General features: G+C 35.2%; 1 protein-coding gene across 1 annotated transcript in view; it reads left to right on the top strand.

Moving 5' to 3' along the window:
* LOC131027596 (regulator of nonsense transcripts UPF2) overlaps window positions 1-21,731 on the top strand; it is a 159,750-nt gene that overhangs the window by 75,765 nt on the left and 62,254 nt on the right. The window contains exons 12-13 of the mRNA XM_057957665.2: window positions 13,335-13,586; window positions 13,716-13,934. Coding sequence (XP_057813648.2) covers window positions 13,335-13,586; window positions 13,716-13,934 — 471 coding nt within the window. The remainder of the gene's footprint in view (window positions 1-13,334; window positions 13,587-13,715; window positions 13,935-21,731) is intronic.

Genomic DNA, 21,731 nt, shown 5'->3' with positions numbered 1-21,731 from the left:
CGGGGCATAGCAAGGATGCTCATTTTTAGTTCCAGATCCTCAAGGATGCTATAATGGAGGCTGCGCCACAAAATGTGGTGTAGGTAGTGACAAATGTGGCCCATTAGAGCAGTAGGGAAGTTGATTGAGGCAACCTATTGACATATCTGGTGGACTCCTTGTTGTGTGCATGCCATGAATAATGCACTTAAGGACATGGGTAAAATCAACTGGATCAAAACAATTGTTTGTGATGCTAGAGATGTGCAAATGTTATTGACCCACTTGAGGTAAGCCAATCACGCAAGTGTAGATATATTGTCGTGGCTATCGAGTACTTAACCAAATGGGCATAAGCTAGAGCATTACTAGACTATGCAACATTCAATATGATGAGATTTATCTATGAACAAATCGTCACTAAGTTTGGTATTCCTATTCAAATCACTAGTGATAGAGGAGTTCATTTTGTGAATCATGTCAATCGCTTGATGATGACTGAGTTTTGAATATTTCACACCCTCTCAAGCCCATACTATCCAAGAGCCAATGGGCAAGCAACATTGACAAAAGTACTCATTTATGTCATCCACAAATCTTGTGGTATTGAAGGAATGGATTGGGAGGAGAAGCTACCAGCTGTGTAATGGGTACATAGAACAACTTAAAAAGTAACTACAGGACACAAACCTTTTCAATTGATGTATGGCCAAGAAGCAGTGGTCCCTATCGAGCACATGGTTCCAAGCTTGAGAATTGTAGTAGAGAATTGGATATGGGAAATTGAAAGTCTAAAAGAAAGACTTTCAATGAAAAAAGCTTGATGAAAGAAGAGTGCTAGCACAATGGGCATGTGATGCAAATGCAATGGAAGTATTGGTAGGAAAAGCACCTATGGAGAATGAATTTCCAACCGACCAGCTAGTTTCAAATTATAACAGTCATAACTAAATAAAACTAAGTTCAAGGTAATAAGGTGGTTGGGATCGGACCCTTTAAAATAAGAAAAGTATTAGAAAATGAAGCCATAAAACTAGAAAACTTGGATGGTACATTGATGAAGGATAGCATTAACGGATCTAAGTTGAAGCCATACAATGAAAGAAAAGAGGCCATATTTGCAATGAATATGTTGGATTGGATTACTAGCGAGAACGAAACAATTAACAAGAATGCAGTAATATTGGAGAAAAAAATTGTCATCAAGAAGCTTGATGGAGTTGCCACAACTCGGACACACCCACATTTAACAAATTGTCTATTTGGGCCACCAACCAAATAGATAAGTTTGTACGGCAAATGGAGACTATGTGCTCCATACTCTGGAGAAAGGACGATATACAATAGTTACAAACTTGACTTAGATAAGGCATGTGGAGATTATCTGATGACAAAATTGAAAATAGAGATGAAGTGTCATCACCCAACAAAAGAATACTTGGATCTAGAAGATAAACAAGGCTTAAGTTTATAACCTCTAATGATGGCCGAACATTATAAGATAGTGGAGCAATTAGGATGTGGTGATGTCATAAGTGAATATGTAGGGAAGCATCAATTTATACCATTGCTGATAGCAAAAGCACAAGCAATTTTACTTTTGCAAAATATACACAATTGTGTAGCCAACCCATGCATGTGGGGGGGTGAAGTTAATGGTGCCAACGACAAATAGAAAGATTTATTGATGCTTGCAAAAATATTAATGAAGGTATGGAAATGGCTCCTATGATTGACAAGGTTTCGAATTAGAATACCTTAGAGACTGTTATGTGAATGAATGCAATAAATTACCGTATGCCTCTTGTATGTCAAGACATGGAATAGAGATAAAATAAAAAATATTAAGTTAAAGGCAAATTAGAAAAAAGAGATAAAATATTATGTTGAAAATTTGAATTTTATAAAATGAAGAAAAAAATAATATCAAGTTTTATAGGGTGAGAAAAAAGAAGCTGAAAACAAGACTATATTGTACGACCTATAAAGTATGTTGTACGTCCAAGCTACATTGTATGGCGATGACAATCATCGTCTCCTTGTAAATACATAGTATGACGGTTGACCTATTCAAGTTGTATATCCAAAGCATTCAATCAATCAGCCATAGTTCCAGGACTTGCCAGGACTCGCTTGGATTCCATGAGTCTCGAGTAGGGTGACCCTAGGCGAGTACAAGGGGCTCGTACTTGGGCTCGTCCGAGTCTAGAGTGAGACTCCTTGAGACCTAGGACTCATAGACTTGGCTCGGACCCAAGGAGTCTTGATGCCCGGACTCGGCTAGATTCAATTTTTTTTTAAAATCTCACAAAATAACAAAAATAGACTTTAAAAAAAATTGCATCCATAAACCCTAAAATGTCCCTAAAAGCATCGTATAAACCAATTGTAAAGATCATTTTTCTCTCCACTCCCTCTATCGTTGGGTTTTTCTCACATCTAAGACTTTGTGCAACTTATCATTACTACCCCTCAAACCCATTAGTGTCTCCACTCCCAAACCCCCACTAGTTAGTGGGACCTACCTTAGATGCCTTCGTAGGAGGGATGTAGGCTCCTTTGAGCCATAGACTACTAGTTATTGTTTTGATATTTGTTTGGAATATTTGATGTCATGGATTTCATATTCCATGAGTTTTGTATACATTTGACAATATTTAAATATTTTAGTGTGCTATTTCCTTCAACTATAATTTGCATTTATAATTATACGATTAATGTATACTTGTGTATGTGATCAAATTAGCTTCTACTTGATGATGTTATTGTGTCTTTAAGTTTTATTTCATAAAGGGTGCATGAAACAAGTTTTGAATTCTTAATTTAAAAAAAAATTTCTTGGGCTTTTTTACTTATTGAGTTTGCAACGAGTTCTTTTGCCGAGTCTTGAGTCTCAAGTTGAGTCACCCTTGCTGAGTCCACTCTGAGTTCGAGTCTTGTTTCTATGCAATCAGCACATCGTACGACGGGTACCTCATTAGTATGGTGGTTCACTGCAACAAAGATTCAAATCCTACGACTATCTCCTTCAAAGTACATCATACAACCAACAATTCCTTAAATTCTACAACAATCCTCTCATACCGTATGACAACACTCATGCTTTGCATGGCGACACCAAATTGTTCAGCTTCCCTTGGCAAAAGGGGGCAATTGATATTATACAACAAGAATGGCATCAAAATCACATGGTACAACCAACCTATCTTCTGGAAACCGTGTGACAAGTATAACTTTTGCAAATCATACAAGTCTGTCTTCTCCAAATTGTACATCTCATTTGTGTTTTCCTTATTGTACGGTGTAAAGTGCCATCTCCCTTCATCGTACAACCATCCCTAATTGATACTATATGACATTTACCAACAGTCAACATTTAGTAGCATTTGGAACCAGTTTGTAGCAAACGACCTCATTGTCTTTTGGTATGACCAACAAAATCCTGAAGTGTACAAAAAAATAATATACGTGCCTTAGAGGATGATTTTTTGCATTTTTTTGACTAGGGTGTGGATGCTTGTAATCGCCTGTGCGGTACAACGCTTGAAGGTAAAAAATTAATTGAATGAATGATTCAATAATCTGATAATCTAGTCAACAATATACAAGCGTATATAAAGAGATTACAAGGACAATGTTCTAAATTAAGAACAAGTTGTTTAAAGTGAACTACTAAAAAGCTAAACGCTAAATAAAGCTTAAAAGCTAATTAAGTAAAAAGCTAAATGACCATTAAACAAGGAACTAAATAATAGGTGACTAAAATATAATTAAATATTCTAATACCCTCCCTTAATGGTCATTCTATCTACTAACTACCCTACAGAAGACACTGCAGCTCTTTTGATCACAAACTGAAAGAACACTCTGCTGCAGAGACCCTCCCTGGATCTGCAACGTGTTAATGATCAAGAATACGAGAATCTATTAGAATATTTAATTATATTTTAGTCACCTATATTTAGTTCCTTGTTTAATGGTCATTTAGCTTTTTAGTTAATTAGCTTCTAAGCTTTATTTAGCATTTAGCTTTTTCTTTTTAGTTAATTAGCTTTCACGCTTAATTTAGCGTTTAGCTCTTTAATCTTTTACTTTAACGTTATGTTCTAATTATAGAACATCGTCTTGTAACCTCTATATATACGTGTGTATATCGTTCAATGTAATCATCCGATTATTGAATCATTCATTCAATTTATTTTTCAGAATCCGTCCAACTTGATGTTGGGTAACCAAACTGAAACTCGAAACCATGATTTTGAGGAAAATCGGCAAACCCTTTTGCAAAAGAGTATCAATTCCAAAACTGACTGCAAGATACCACGGTTGCAGATGTTTGCCCTGGTAGGTGCGACCCAAACTAACTGCAACAAAGCACGATTTTGAGGAAAAAACCGTCAAACCCTGAAATAGGAACCCTTGAAAAGAGAATTTACGATTTTGAGGAGAAAATCGAAAAACCAAGAATTTGAGGTTACAAATCATCGTTTTTGTGGAAAAAAAAGTAAAACCCAGATAATTAAAATCTTACGCGAATATCGCGGATTATAGATGAGATAATTTTTAAGGGAAAATTATAAACCCTGCGAACAATTTATGAGGAAAAAATCGTGAAAACTCTCCCATGATTTTTTGTGGAAAAAATCAGAAAACCGACAGACAATTTTTCAGGAAAAAATCATGAAAACCCTGGGACCTGTAAGACAAGGTCTGGCCTAAATCAATCTGATAAAGGTAACGATATTTTGATATCGTGAACATGCACTGTTTCCAGGTGTTGTGGTAGTTGTTCAACTTTTGACTGTGTTCCAACATGATGTTGGTCAAAGATGCCATCACAAAAATGGAGGTTGAACGAGGTCAACCTAGTGAAAGCATGAGACAGAAGAATCTGATTAAAAAATCAGAATAGAACCAGTTGCACAAAAAATTTGAAACCCTGGAGGAGAATTCTGGCACGAATTTCGAGGTTTAGAAGAAACCCATAAATTAAAATTTTCTGCAAACTTAAAACCTGAAATTTTTCTTGAAAATAATCAGAAAAAAAATAATAATTTGCAAAAAATAAAAAAATACCTCTGATGTTTTTGTAAAAAAAACAAAAAAATAGACGATTTTTTTCCAAAAAAAAAAACGCAAAAAAAATAGGGGCAGAAACCCAAGGTCGGATGTACAACATAAACGACGCCTAGAAGACACCAAAATTTCTGACGTCCACAAAATTAGTAGAAATCACTGACTGTTTTTAAATTCCAAGGCAAATTCGCTAGCACAAAATTTGAGGCATGGAAAATGATGCACCTAGAAAAATATGACATCGACCCAGTTGAGGTCTCGAAAAAGCCACCAAGAATTTGGAACCAAAAATAATCTTGACTTGAACTGAAGGGTCAAAATCCTAGTCGAAAATTGCAGAAACCCTAGGAAAATTGTAAATCTACAAAAAAAAACTTTAGGTTGCAAGCCCGAAAATCTCCAGAACCCTAAAAAAAGCTTTAGTCACCTATATTTAGTTCCTTGTTTAATGGTCATTTAACTTTTTAGTTAATTAGCTTTTAAGCTTTATTTAACATTTAGCTTTTTCTTTTTAGTTAATTAGCTTTTAAGTTTTATTTAGCGTTTAGCTTTTTAGTAGTTCACTTTAATTGTTCTTAATTTAGAACGTCATCTTGTAATCTCTATATATACGCTTGTATATTGTTGAATACATTATCCGATTATTGTATCATTCATTCAATTTTTTTTTCATGGTATCAGAGCATGGAAACTAAAAATTTCGAAAGTTTTTGTTATTAAAATTTGTCGAAGTTTTTATTGAAGAGATTTAAATTTTTTTTTTTTTCTAAAAATAAAAAATAAAAAGAGCAGGTTCTTTTTCTTTTCCTGGGCGGATTTTTTTTTTTGCAGGGTTTCTTCAATTTTCGACTAGGGTTTTGACCCTTCAGTTCAAGTTGAAATTTTATTCTGGTTGCAAATTCTTGGTGGGTTTTTTGAAACCTCAACTGGGTCGTCGTTAGATTTTTTGGGTGCATCGTTTTCCGTGCCTCGATTTTTGAGCAGTCAGATTTGCATTCTGTTTTCAGATTCTTGGTGGGTTTTTCGAGAGCTTTTTTGGGTTGGTCTTAGATTTTTCTGGGTGCCTCGTTTTCCATGCCTAGAATTTTGTGCTAGCGAATTTGCCTTGGAATTTAAAAACAGTTCGCAATTTCTGCTAATTCTGTGGACATTGGGAATTTTGGTGTTTTCTGGGCACCGTTTATGCTGTTTTAACTTTGCAGAAATTTTTAATTTCTGGGTTTCTTCCAAACCTCGAAATTCGTGCCTTAGAATCCGTGTCAGAATTCTCCTTCAGGGCTTCAAATTTTTTGTGCCGCTGCTTCTATTCTGATTTTTGAATCAGATTCTTCTGTTTCATGCTTTCACTAGGTTGACCTCATTCAACCTCCATTTTCATGATGGCATCTTTGACCAACATCATGTTGGAACACAGACAAAAGTTCAACAGCTGCCACAACACCTGGAAACAATGCATGTTCACGATATCTGATCATCGTTGCCTTGATCAGATTGATTTAGGCCAGACCTCGTTCTATAGGTCCCTGGGTTTTCACATTTTTTTCCTCAAAAATTGTTCGCAGGGTTTAGAATTTTTTCCTTAAAAATTATTATCTGTCATTTGCAAAGCTTGTGTGGGTTTTTTGATTTTTCGCAATAAAAAATCATGGGAGGGTTTTTCTTGATTTTTTTTCTCAAAAGTTAGGGTTTTACCACGCGATGTTTTGTATTTTACCACGTGATGTTGTCTGGTGTTTTCTCGCGTGATGTCTGATGTTTTACCGTGTGATGTTTGGTGTCTTACCACATGGTGTTTTGGGGCTTGCCATGCGAAGTTTCAGGGTTTTGTTCGATTTTTTCCACAAAAATCATTTCAAGTGTTTTTACCATTTTTTTCCACAAAAATGATGATTTGTATCTTCAGTTTTGGAGGGTTTGCCGATTTTTCCTCAAAATCATGGTTTCAGGTTTCAGTTTGTTTACCCAACGTCAGGTTGGATGGATTCTAGTATTCTTGGTCATTAACACTTTTCAGATCTAGGGAGGGTCTCTACCGTAGCAGAGTGTGCTTTTCGTTTGTGATCAAAAGACCTGCAGTGCCTTCTGTAGGGTAGTTATTAGATAGAATGACCATTAAGGGAGGGTATTAAAATATTTAGTTACATTTTAGTCACTTATATTTATTTCCTTGTTTAATGGTCAGTTAGCTTTTTAGTTAATTAGCTTTTAAGCTTTATTTAGCATTTAGCTTTTCCTTTTTAGTTAATTATCTTTTAAAAAAGGAAAATTGTTTTTTTTAATAAAAAAAAAAAAAAAAAATCTGGAAAATATTCCAGAAAGAAGGCCATGATTTTTTATTAAAAAATTCACCAAACTGTAAAGAATCCCATACCATAAAAAATAAATTGAATGAATGATTCAATAATCATATAATCTAGTCAACAATATACAAGCGTATATAAAGAGATTACAAGGACGATGTTCTAAATTAAGAACAAGTTGTTTAAAGTGAACTACTAAAAAGCTAAACGTTAAATAAAGCTTAAAAGCTAATTTACTAAAAAGAAAAAGCTAAATGCTAAATAAAGCTTAAAAGCTAATTAACTAAAAAGCTAAATGACCATTAAACAAGGAACTAAATATAGGTGACTAAAGCTTTTTTTTAAGGTTCTGGAGATTTTTGGGCCTGCAACCTAGAGTTTTTTTTTGTAGATTTACAATTTTCCTAGGGTTTCTGCAATTTTCGATTAGGGTTTTGACCCTTCAGTTCAAGTCAAATTTTTATTCTGGTTGCTAATAGGTGACTAAAATATAATTAAATATTCTAATAGAAGGTTGCATGTCTTAGTAAGGCATAAACTGTTGTACAAACAATTTGCTATTATAACTGTTTCAAGAATCGGGTCACACAAGTTGCATATTGCATTCGAAAATTCAGCAAAAATTTACAAAAGTAATGAACAACAAGAAAGGAAAGTTAGTAATGGATTGTAATATGCTAAGAATTGAAACAAGATAGAGAGGAGTAAAGGGAAAGAAGCAACTATTAGCAACAAAGGAAGAAAGTATAATCAACTTTGTCCTAGGAAAGCCTCACAGGCTGCAAATGCCGCACGTGATTGCTTAGCAACTCGACTAATCCTCCACTAAATCTTTTGTTGTAGCATGCTTATGTCAACAAGGTTGTCCAAATTTTGTATTTCAACTATTGTGAATTTGAACCATATTTAAAACTCATGGTCGCCAACTACAATCGATAAGAAAATAAGTTGGTGGTAGAATATATGAATTGGTGTGTAACTATTTCCGTTTACCTATCAAAATTTCAGAGGGTTCTTGGCATACCACGTTCAAGAGCAAGCGCATCGAAACTTGTAGTAACAATAACACCGTGACATAAAGAAACACACATTTGCAAGTTGTGTAGAACCGATTTGACATAGTAGGAGAAAGATACTTTTTGGCATTCAAGAAATAGAGGACTGCGAAAGCAATGGTTGGCAAATGTTGAATGGTGATGAATAATGGATTTGATAATTGCAGGTTGATGAGTGCTGTTTGGATGTTTGACTATATGATAGGCCGTAGTGTGTGAAAAATTTACAATTAGGCAATGTTCTTGTTAGAATGTATACAATAGTTTCCTAAAGCATAAGGCATTTTATATGATGCAGCATGCTATTGATTATTTCTTGATGCCATTTTTGCTCAAGTTCTTGCAGAAAAAATGGGTAAGTTTCAACCAACTTCCAAATATGACTGCTAGCCTATTGTCTTCAGATGGATTACATTATATAGGCTCAGTCATGGGAAGATGTCAAGCTTGAATGTAAGAAATGAAAACATAGGAAAGCATCCAGTGAAGTAGAAGATAGTAATGAGGATGAGTATGTGTTGCTTGATTTGTCAACATCTACATCAAGCACCACACCTGGGGATATTCCTTCAGCCAAAGCTACTTCTATAGTGGTTGGAGCCATAGTGGAGGCTCATTGTCTAGTCGAATGAGATAATTCTATTGTAGGGGCCATTTTCGTAGGCAATGGCATTCCTAGGGGCTTCCATTGAGATAATTAATATCCTCTAGTAAGCCCTACATGGGAAATAGACCAACATGCATCCAGCCTACTAGTGAGCATCCAATTGTGCCCCACACAAGAGACTACACATAACATTCAGCCACTGCAAGAAGGCAATCCTTCCTTGTTAAACCTTTAGAGATGCAAGAGCAACCCAATTACCTATGGATTTGCATTCTTAAGGCAATGATTTCAATAGTCTATCCAGATTACAAAGCTCAATCCAAAGGATCCCTTAGGTACCACTAAGCAGTATGTGCAAGAACTAGCCCCAATGGCTATGGTTATGCAAGAAGTGGCTTATATTGCCTAATGATTAGATAACACTCATTCTCCTTTGGTCTTGTAAGAGGCTAGGTGCATCCTGAAGTTCATGGAGAAAGGATGTCAAGAAGAGTTCAACATAATCTTCTTCTCGAAAGGATGGCTAGTGAACCAAACTCATAAAATGAAAGCAGGTTGTCTCACGCTGGGTTAATTAGCCGCGGTTTCCTGGAAGTTTTGATTTCTTCGTTCTACATTATTGCCGGAAACTTTTGATGAAATCATTTCGGCGGAAAGCGAAAAATACAGATAATACATCTGTGGTTGATGTGTCTCTTGAACGGACAATAACCATGCCAACTTGTTGCCAATCATTAGTCCGAAGAACGTGCTTATGCGCGCTCCTTTGCTCCTGTGCGACACCCTTGTTATTTTAATCAAATTGTTTCTACGCCGAGGCCATTGCTAACTCACTGCACTTCTTGACGAAGTTCAACTTACTACACTTCATGAGAACCATCATGTGTATTGAATTCATTAAATTGTCTCCTTTGATGTTCGCTGAAATGGAATATGGAATATGGAATTTAAGTTGTTCATTTACATGTTGCTACATTTTCCATTGCTGACATTCTTTTGCGAGCAGGTTTGTGCTTGCAAATTTCTCGCAATTTTTGTTTTTTTAAATTGATTTTCCTTGGCTATTTGAATGAAGTTTCATAAAAACAAGTGGATGGTTCGCTTTCCAATTCAATAGTAAGTGGAATCGGTTGCAAATTATTATATTATTCATTGAAAGCAATAGATCACAAGCTTAAAGACTTGCAGGGTTGAATTTTGCCTCTGTGTGACTATTGTATTTGAAGATAATGATATTTTATTTATGTATGGTCACATTGTAAAAGGTGTATTATTAGTTGAGAATGCCATATTGCAAGACCCTCAAAATTAATATAAAATTCAGATTAAGAATAGAAGACAGAAAAAAAAAAATGTCTGTTATTTCAAATTTGTTACAAATTTTCATACATAATTTTTTTTTCTCCTTTATATGATAAATCAATGTGTGATGGGAAAGTAGTAAAATAAAATAAAACTTTTTATTGAATAAAATAATTCTAGATTCACTAATATATATTCTTAGCATTTCCTAAAATATATATATTTAATACATTTTTAGAAATTTGAGTTTTTAATTTTATAAAGACGATCTATTCGTTATGTACAATTTTTTGAGTTCATAGTAGAAATATTGTTTGCTTCTATATTTTAAAATTATTCTTAATATTCTTTTATTTAATTTTGTATTTATTTTGATAAATTATTTTAATTTATTAAACATATTGAGAAAATGATTTATTTGTATAAAGTTATAACCTTTATTTAATATCTCTACGCATTATTCCTTATTCTATATTTATATTTTAATTTATATTTATCTATGATTAGTTTTTATTTATACATTTACATTATATTTAAATAATTAAAATATATAATGATCATATGGTGGGCTTGAAAAGTATTCTCTACGATTGTATTTCCCTTACAATTTATTACTTACAACCACCAAACAAAAGATGAGGAGGAATACTCACCATTAAAAGAGAAATGGGGATTACATTCATCACAAATGGGAAGTAACAAAATAAAACGAAAAATGTAATCACTTTTATGTTTACAAAAATAATAACATGAATAACAATATAAGGCAAGAAGTAAAAAGTGAATAAGTTTTCTATTAAGGTTTAAAGTTTGTTTAGCATATTCATTTTATTGATATTGATATACCAGTTTATTGATGTTGATAAAACATTTAATAATAAGGATAACCAATTTATTTCAATTTAGTCAGAAAAAATAAGACAGAATTCTAAACTCTTTATTTTATTATGTAAATTAATGCTTTTCTTTTCTACTCTATTTTTGTGTTTAGTTGGTATTGGTAACACAAATTTCCAAACAGACCCTTCTTCTGCAGATGAAAATAAAACAGTACGTGTGGAATTCAAGTTTTGAATTGAGTGTTTGTATCTACTGCAAATTATTAACCTTAAAAGTCTTTGTCTTGTATGAACAACTTAATTCTGCTATAGCCCTGTATTCAATCTTCAATACAACCTAATATTCCAACTTCTTGATAGCAAGGACAATACAATTTTTCAACTAGTTTTGTTTGGAAAAAGATGTGATTTTCTTTTTCATTACAAAGCATTGACAACATTCTTGACCTTTTTCTTCTTTTTACACACATCAGTACATCAATATCTCTCTTTATAGGAAAAAGGTACGTCTCTTCAACCCTGATCACTCATACCAATGCATAAATTTTGTCAGTCTTAACTCTTAGTGCATTTCTGTTTAAATCAGAGGCCGGAGAAAGCACAAAGACTCTTTGAATCAATTTATTACATCTCTGGCAAAAAAATGTTGACATGTTTTAAATTTTTATAATTTTATCTTATTTATAATCATATAAATTACTATCAGCGTTATCCATTGCATCTCATCTAGATGCAAGCGCTAGTATCATATGAAACAGCTAACTTGAGATACTGGAAGATAATGTTTGATTCAGACTTTTGTTTGTCCTCAAGGTTACCAGATATTCCCCCCCCCAACCTCTGGTATGCGTACCGCTATAGCTGGTATGGATACGGCTTCGGTAGGGAAGGAAACCATATCTGTCCATTTCCTCCAACATGCAGTTTTTCCTCCCGTGCCGGAATCGTCGGCACTCAATTTCTAAAAAAAATGGGCTGAATTTGGAAAATACTTAACTGTAAGTTTAATCTTAAAAATGTAGTTTGATTCTAAGTTACTGAATTGGGTGTGGGAACAGGAATGGGTACCGCTGGTACAGAAAAACTTTTTTTTGTTGGCTGGGTATGTTCATAAAAAAATAATATATATAGAATTAAGTTTAGAATGTCATTTACCAAATTCATATGGTAAACAAAACCATTACAAATTTGAAATTTTGAAACATAACATACTAATTTATATTTAGTTTTCAATATAAAAAAATCAAACTAGAATCTCATGATAGGTAAGTTCTGAGTTCAATAATCAGCACTGTAGGTCTTAAGAATATCAAAAGATCAAACTAGAATCACTAAGCATTTTGGAAACATTTTGGCATTTAAAAAAACGAACCCGACACCCACAGGAGATTCATTTCAGAATCTGATTCTGGTACGTTTCGTACCCGGAATCACCTGAAAAATCCCACGATTCAGTAACTTAGGTTTTATTGAAAAAATATTCGATTTTTAATTTCATTTTTACAGTATTGATTTTCCCTGAGGCTATATAAAGTTTATATTTATTTAATGATAATCAATTATATTTATATCTATTTATTTATTTTGTTTTATAATGAACCTTCATAAAGTTTATACTTATTTAATTGACTTTGATGGTAATTCAATTTGCTTTAAAAAGTTAAATCTATATTTTTATCATTATTATTATTTATATATATATTTTTTCTTTATGATGTATTATGAAATTTAATAATTTCAATGAAATTAAATAATAGTTAAATATAATAATATATTTATTTTTATTAAATTACTAATATATTTAATTTATTTTTAAAATAATAATTAATTTAAATATGTGTGTTTTTTTAATGAAAATTCCGTATCCTACCATATCCAAATGAGAGGTCTCAAAAAATAGCCATATTTGTATCTGTGTGCATGCAACTTTGTTTGTCCTTCCTGTGATATGATTAATATCTGGATATTCTCTCATGCATGTTGATCTGTTATATATTTCTTTATTTTATTTCATTTAAAATTAAAATCTTGGTAGATAGAAGTTCTTTATGTATTGATTTCATAGATCTCTTGAAACTGTATTTGAACTTAATCTATTCTGGAAGCTGTTCTTCAGTTTTATTTCCTGGATGCCTGATAACATATAATTGGATAAAATTTTAACTGTCATTTTCAGGCCTGTTTGGATGACTTCACACATCATAACATAGATGTTTCTTGCAACTTGCTTGAAACATGTGGCCGTTTTTTGTATCGCTCACCAGAAACAACAATACGAATGGCAAACATGCTGGAAATAATGATGCGTTTGAAAAATGTCAAAAATCTTGATGCCCGTCACAGTACATTGGTTGAGAATGCTTACTATCTTTGTAAACCACCTGAAAGATCTGCAAGAGTTTCTAAAGTTAGACCTCCTTTGCATCAGGTATGGCCTGATATTTATGGGATTTGATAGTTAAAAACATTAGATTTTGTCATGACAGTTTATCTTCTCTGTTTTCTACTTGTGTTCTTAAGGTAAATGACATAAAAAGATACCTTTTATTTGGTGCAGTATGTTCGGAAACTGCTATTTTCAGACTTGGATAAACAATCCATAGAGCATGTCTGTCGTCAGCTTCGTAAACTACCGTGGAGTGAATGTGAACCATATGTTCTAAAGTGTTTTATGAAGGTTTACAAGGGAAAATATGGTCAAGTACACCTTATTGCATCTCTTACTGCGGGCTTAAGTCGTTATCAAGAAGCATTTGCTGTTGCTGTTGTGGATGAGGTGTGTAGTTTTCTAACTCACCGATAGATTGTCATTTGAAATCTTTGTATGCATTACATTTAATTAACAGTTGATTCTTTGTTTCTCATCTTAGAGATTATTAGTGTCAGTGTATCAAGCATTGATGGGAGTTATTAAGCAGTTTATGTTCATTCTGTATGTGCAATTTGAAGCTATAATGCATTATAGAAGTTGATTTCATTGAAGACATTGATAATGCCTATGTTTTGCTGGTTGGGTTGTCATTATTCATTATAGAGACTTTTGAAGCCAAGACGTTCTTCTGTTTATCATGGTTTGCACCAGTGATCATTCACTTTTAAAGCACTTTGAGTTTGAACCGAAGATGAAACTAAAACTTACTTTTAGCTTATTGGCATTTGTGTTTATATATTTACCAAAAAGATGAAACGGTAGTGTGAACAAAAATCTTTTAAAAACTGTAAATATTATAAAAAATGGGATGATATAAATTGAGTTGCTTTGTATAAACCCCCAGATTTTGAGTCATTTGCTGCCAATAGCTTGAGCTATGTACCTTTAAACAGCTATGTTACCCCAAGTTTCCGGGATGGGGGGATGGGGAAATGGGTTTTCGGGACGTCGTTTCTTTTTACCCGGAACAAGGGACTGCAGGGGACAGCTATATATATATATATATGAAATTTAATAATAGAAAGTAGCAACATAATAACATTTATGAATTAGAGTCTTGATTCTAATTCTAATTATTTGCAGATGATGTTTGATTTCAATGTTCTCAAAAAGATTTTCATTCATCAGCAAAATAAGTTAACTGTTCTCACTCAGATTGAATGATTAAGACTAAGCTATGAACATTCAGATATAAGAACAGAGTGCACATGTTACAAATGAAACCTAGACTTTAATAATGGTAGCTGTTTGTTGATTGATAACAATAATTCATGGCATCCATATATGATAGTTACAGTATTAAAATCTCTTACAGCATACATGGAAATAATTGCAGAGAAATCTGACCTTAATATTGAGCAGATAACAACATACCCAGTGCAGCAAACGGATGAAGAAATATTCAGATTTATGCATAGGTACTCAGAATGTGAACAGCAACAACAAGAATCTTATATCCGCTCAATTTTTTTATTGCTGTATGAGCCGGAAACAGCTAGCCGTCCTCGGGACGGCTAGGGGATGGCTTGGGCGTCCCCTGCCATCCCGGGGATGGTCAACGGTCCCCGGGGAAAATGTTGACCGTCCCCAAGTTTCTGGGACGGTTATCGGAAATTTTCATGGATCCGGGATGGCTGGGAAACGTTTCCGGCTGTCCCCAAGACCCCAAAACCAGGACGGTTTCCGAAACAGGTGCCTTGAAGCTGGAAACGTGTTTCCGGGTAACATAGTTAAACAGTTTAACCATGTATATTATTATTCTTTATTCCTTGACTTGCATTATTTATGAATTTGGATTGAACATATTTATGTTGTCAAGGTTTTGACTGTTGCTATTTTCCATTTCACCAGCACTACCAAGTTTTGGCTTACTGCTGCCAGGTTCTTACCAAGCTATAATGTCCCCTTTCTAATCAGTTAGTATGTTGGACCGTTAGCCTATTTGGCGGGTTCTCACAGGCTAATGAGTTTGGGTTAGGGAACTCATGATGACAATTCAATCCAGTAGTTTGGCAGTGACGAGTTTATTTGAGCTCTGATGGTTGTGATGTGTGTAATACCCTTTTCTTGAATGATTTTGGTTGAATTCTCCAATACTTACTATTTTTAGTAAGTCAATTTTGGGTATTAAGTTTTAAAGTTAAATTTCAATTTATCTTTATTGTAATTATAATTTATTTTAAAAAGGACAATTTGGATGCCCAATTAATCAAGTTAAGTGTAAATATTTTAAAAAGGCCCCTTTTTGAGTTTGGGTGCTCAGTTTGGACTTTGGAGACATAAGGAATTTAAAATAAAAATTAAATGCGACCAAGGTTGGCCATGGGGGTTTGGAGGGCTATAAAATTGGAGTTTGGGAACTCTTTTCTTCATGCCTGATTGGATATTTTTGTATTCTTTTTTGCTGGTTGAACTTGTTCTTCTTGTGGGTTTGTGAGGATGAAATTCCTCGTAGGCAACATCTTCCACGTTGGTGAGAGGCACAATCTGGAGGATTTTGGATGGTTTTATCTAAGAGATCACATTGTGCTTCAGTAGTTGATATTGGATCAGATTTCTCTTTCAGTTTGCAGAGTTATTTGATATAAATCATTTGGATGTGGGTTTTGCATTGTAGATTTTTTGTCTTTATCCTTGCATTTTCTGGCTGTACCAATTTTCTGGCTGAACCTGCAATTTCCTGGAGGATGGCGATTGGGGTTTGGTGATTTCTGTATGCCCAATTGAGGCATCTAACCCCAACTCCATTGTATTTGCAGCAGGCTGTACCATTCTAGAGGTGCTTCTTGGTGGGTGCCTAGGGTTTTGGGACCCCAGTTGCTGGTTATTGTTGCTGTTGGTCAATATTTTGTTTATTAGCAAATGGGTATGTTGAATACATGTTTGCAATGAGACTTAATCATCTGGGTATCTCTAGTTTTACTTCTATATTGAATAAAGCTGGTTGTGGGAATTGTATTTGCAAGTTATTTTCATTGTTATTTGCTTTTATAAATCGGTTTATCTTGCAATACAATAATGGAGGTCAACAAGGTGGAAATAATGGTAATAATGGACAAGGGTACAATTCAATAAACAAAAATGCAAATCAGCAAGGACATTCTATTCTAGGCCTCTTATGCTTACTTTTCCACCTAGGGCTCATCCGCGGATTGATAATGAGTCTCAAATAACAGATTTGCAGGACTAGTTCAAACATGATTGGGAGATTGGAGGTCGAAAGTTTTAGGCTGCCATTTCATTGAGAGGTTATATTGATGTCAGAATGAAGCATAGACCCCATGCTGGTGGTAGAACGAAAAACTATTATTTTTAGAATACGGTTGGGAAGTTAACTCTTCCTTATTATGATGGCTTAGGGAAGACTTCAGCTCGAGCTTGGGTTCAAAAGGTAGAGGCTTATTGCAGCTCAATCTCATGCCGTAGGAGGAAGTAATCAAACATGCAACAATACATTTGGATGGCATTGAACATGAATGGTCGCACAATGGTATGATAAACATGGGACATGATCAGATTACCTCTTATGCAGAGTTTTCAAAGACACTTATTGAGAGATTTGACAAAAGAATCCATAGTTGCATTTTGAGAAGTTGGCGCAATTGAAGTAACTGGGTACTATAGATGCTTATGTAGCTGATTTTTAGAGACTTGCAGGGTTGGTCACAGATATTTAAGAGAGGAGGCTCATGGTGCTTTTTCTAGATGCCTTGTCAGATCCTTTGAGAGTTTGGATTAAGGCTCTCAATCCACCTATTTTACAAGAAGCCATAAAAAAGACTAAAGATAGAGACTTCTTCTAGAAGCAAATTTAAGTCAAAGGGATATCCTCATAAGAAGGACAAGGACAAGAAACAATTTAATAGGGTTTCTTCAAGACTTACAAGCAGATCTAGAAGAGATTCACTTGGAAAGGATTCAAAAGTGAATCATTTAAGTATGTTAGAGCATGCCCCACTTGCCAGTAGAAAAATGAGCACACCCATCTTGCTGGACTACTTCAGCCCTTACCCATTTGGAAAGTATCTCTGTGGATTTCATTACCACGCTAACTAAGTTATAGGGCAAGGATTACATATATGTTGTGGTTGAAAGGTTGACCAAATTTGGACATTTCTTTTCTATTTCTGCAACATAGGTAACTGATCTATTTTGTAGGGAGATTTTTAGATTGCATGGGATTTCTGGGAGTATAATGAGTGATACGGACAAGAAGTTCGTAAGTCCTTTTTGGCAGCAACTATTCAGATTGAATAGGACTGAGCTTACTCCAAGAATGAGCTACCACTCGCAGGCAAATGGACAAACAAAGATAGTGAACTAATGGGTAGAATGGTATCTTAGAAACTATTTCAGGACAATAGAGAGCATGGTTGAAATGGTTGCACCTTGGATAGTATTTCTATAATTCTACCTATCACATGTCTATCATGTTACCATTCATGGCATTGTATGGGTATGAGGCACCTAATTTCATTGATTTGCTGTTGGGGATAGTAGGGTCATTAAGGCAAGAGATTTGTTGCAGGAAAGCCAAGATATCACGAAGTCTTTTAATGGGAACTTGTAGTAGGCACAAAATCAACAAAAGCTTTCTTTTGATTAGCATCGGATCGAGCATAGTTTTGTGGTGGGTGACATGGTATATTTGAGGCTCCAACTTTATAAATAGTCTACTCTCAAGAATCGTGGAGCAAAGAAGCTTAAGCCCAGCTTTTATGGTTGCCTATGAGCTTGATTTACTAACTAGGAGTAGGGTGCACAATGTGTTTCGTGCATCCAAACTCAAGAAAACATTCAGGCATAATGTAATTCCCTCATTAGAGTTCCCGCCATTGGACGAGGATGGGTAGTTGATTATGATTATAGAGGCTATTTTAGACTACAAAGAGTGCACTTTTTAGAAGAGGACTATAAAATAATACTTGGTCAAATGGAAGAACTTGCCGGTTGAGGATGCAATGTGAGAGAATGAGTAGATTTTGCAGCATCCAGAGTTGAAATTGCTTGAAGACAAGCAAATTTGGGAAGAGTGGATTGTAATGTTCCCTTCATAATCAGTCAATATGTTGGACCGTGTTGACGTGTATTTTGTACACTATCAAACACAGAATAAAATACCCAAGGGTACCTTATCCTCTCTTGAATAAAGCCTTTGATTGCTGAAGATGTCGCGAAAAAGGATCAATTAGGATGACTCCAAGGTTCTTCGATGTAGGGTCTCTATGTGTGGATAAGCACCAGTGGTCGTTGTGAATGCTGTTTCATCAAGGGGCCTTACATATCCGAATTGCAGGAACAAAATTTTCCTAAACTAACAAGTTCTCAAAAAAGATCAAAAGATAGGGTTTGCAAGAGATGAATTCTAATCTAATCCTAAGAATGACTCAATGTAGGCTAGACTTGGTAAGATTCTACCAATTTCAGTATTGCCAAGGAATAACAACTCTACTGAAATTGATGCGATCTTCTAAGGTGACTAATGATTTTTCAATTCATCAGGAATCATAGACACTACCATGAAGGTACATATCAATAGTTCAATAATGATTGAAGGTTTAAGCAATCCAAATATCTCCAGTTGACCACACAAGGCGTTCTTACAATCAGTAAGAAGCTAGTGGTTTGGAACGTGAATCTCACCAAAGATCAAGCCCAACACTTAGTCCTTCAAATACTATTTCGATTGAGAATGATTCAAGAAAGTAAACAACCATGAAGATAGCCACAAGAATTGCAATAAAACACCATAACTTCAATATTTTATTGATCTCAAAGCCAAAATAGACAACAATTGCTTGAAATTCCTTCTTCAATGCTCAATCTTGCTACAAAATAACTCTCTTCTCTCTAAAATCTGATTTCTAATCTCTCATCTAATATCTAATATCTCATTTCTAATTTCAAAATGAAAATGAGTGAGGGTATATATAGCATCCTCAATTACAATGAACAACGCAGATCAAAAGAAGATCAACGGCTGAGATTCTGACACCTAAACCCTAATTAGGGTTTGTTACAAAAAGTTCCCCTTTTATTGAACAATATTAAATGCATAGCCAAATATTTAATTGGCACAAAAATCTAAGAAACATAGACCAATGATAATTAAGGTGCCACGTCATCTACAACAACCTCTCTTCTAGAACCTTATTCCCTTTCCAATGCTCTTTCTTAGCATATGCAATGAATCTGGACACAATTCCTTCAATCTTAGCAATAGGAATCTCGGGAAGATTCCTCATTTGTTCCTCCAAGTGGATAACCTGATCAAAGGCCTTGAGAAGAGCTGCATCCCATCCAGGTTCGAGTTCTTTGATCTTCTCAATCAGGAGCATAGTAGCGAACATTTGATCCCATTGCTCATCTGTGATGATATTCTCATCTTTGCAAAAGATGACCTTGACTCTTTCTTCCAACTCTTGAAGATCCACATCTGTCTCAACTTCGATCCTCCTACCAAGAATGGTACATAACACTTCAAACACCTTGTCCTGAATTGGATGGATGAAGCCCTCAACTTGATTGCATTTTGTGTGGATGTCCTCGAAAAGAACTTCTTTCATCTGGAGTAGAGTTGACCACTGGAGTAAATTATGAGCTCCTCCATCCATTATCTTTTCTTGTGCTAAGATCTTCCTTGGTGTTTGCCTAATTACTTGTAGAACATGAATGATAACATCTCTAGTGTGGGCAAAAGCGGCTACTGTTATCATTAGGTTGTGGATGATCTCAAGGACCTGGATAGCTCGGTGAATTGTCTGCATCATCCTTGTTGCAAATTCAATAGCAACTGTGTGGGATTTGTCAATCCAAGAGCTCATAAGTTGAACCAAGCTCTTGACTCTCTCTGCCTCGCCAACTGATTCAAGGGGAAGTGCTTGCACAGGAGACACTGCTGGATCCTGACGTCCTAAGGGCTGATTGATATGGCTAAAGTAGCCTCTCCAAGCACCTCTCTCTCTCTCAAGCTTTCTATTCTTTTCCATTTCTTCCTTAAGCTTGTCTTTAAGTGCCTCAAATGAATCGGTTGCCTCATCTAGTGCTTGCTCAGCGGTGAGTGGACCAAGTTCAAATGTTTCTACATCATACTCTTCTGCAAGGATTTCACCTTCATACTTGTCCACTGTTGGTGTAGCTATCTGCAATTTCCTGGACCCTGTCTCATCTCTGATCATCTTGGACATCTTGGTGGCCTTCTTCTTCTCTGTTACTTCTTGAGAATTTCCTACAAGGCTCTCTAAGTCAATCACATTATCTTCATCCTCGATCACAATCACCCTTGTTAGTCTCTCCTTCAACCAATCTGGAATGGCAGATCTCGTCTCTCTAACTTGTATCTCTTTAGGCAATGGTTCTTCTTCTCGGATGGGAGATGTTACTTCATCATCATTCTTGTCTTCATGTAGCTCATTGACTTGGGGAGATCGACTTGATGAATGCTGGGGTGCCCTCCCTTTTTCAGGTCTATCATTTTGTACTATTGACTCCATAGACTCATCCACCTCAGGCATCGTCATCTCTTGTCCTTCAACTTGACTTGTTCTTTTCTCATGTCGAGATGATGTACCTGATGAGCGATCTCGATTAGCCTCTTGCTTCTTCTTGGAGGGTTCCCTTTTCTCAGGTCTTTCTTTCCTCTTCGCGCCTCTAGGATGACAATTGTCTTCACTTGCGCTTGCTCCTCCTTCTTCTGGTCTTTCCTCCAAAGTATAAGTCATTGGTACGTTCTGTTCTCTTAACTTTTGATGTTGCACATCCACCCATCTGTGAGTACATGACAAAACTGGAGCCATCAAAGCTCTCAAGTTTGTAATCTCAGGCTCGTTCCAATCTATCTTCACTGCCTTGTCTTCTCTATCATAGGATGACTGGAGATGTCTGCCACTGTCCTGAGCTTGATCGGCCACTCTGTAAACTTTGCACTTCCTGATGAAATCTAAAGGCAATCTGGAATGCATCTTTCTTTTCACTTCTAAATTACTTGAGAGATTCATCCAAAAGTCTTCTACCTGAAATTCGTGCTTGTACTTCCTACCATATGCCTCTTCTATATACCCATAAGGATCAAAATTCTCCCTTGAGGCAAAGAACGTGAATGAATATGAGGCCAACTCCCTCTCTGCATCATCCAAGGCTAGA

This window comes from Cryptomeria japonica, chromosome 8 (assembly GCF_030272615.1).
Source record: "Cryptomeria japonica chromosome 8, Sugi_1.0, whole genome shotgun sequence".
Lineage (NCBI taxonomy): Eukaryota > Viridiplantae > Streptophyta > Pinopsida > Cupressales > Cupressaceae > Cryptomeria > Cryptomeria japonica.
This window is presented reverse-complemented; position numbering and strand designations above follow the sequence as displayed.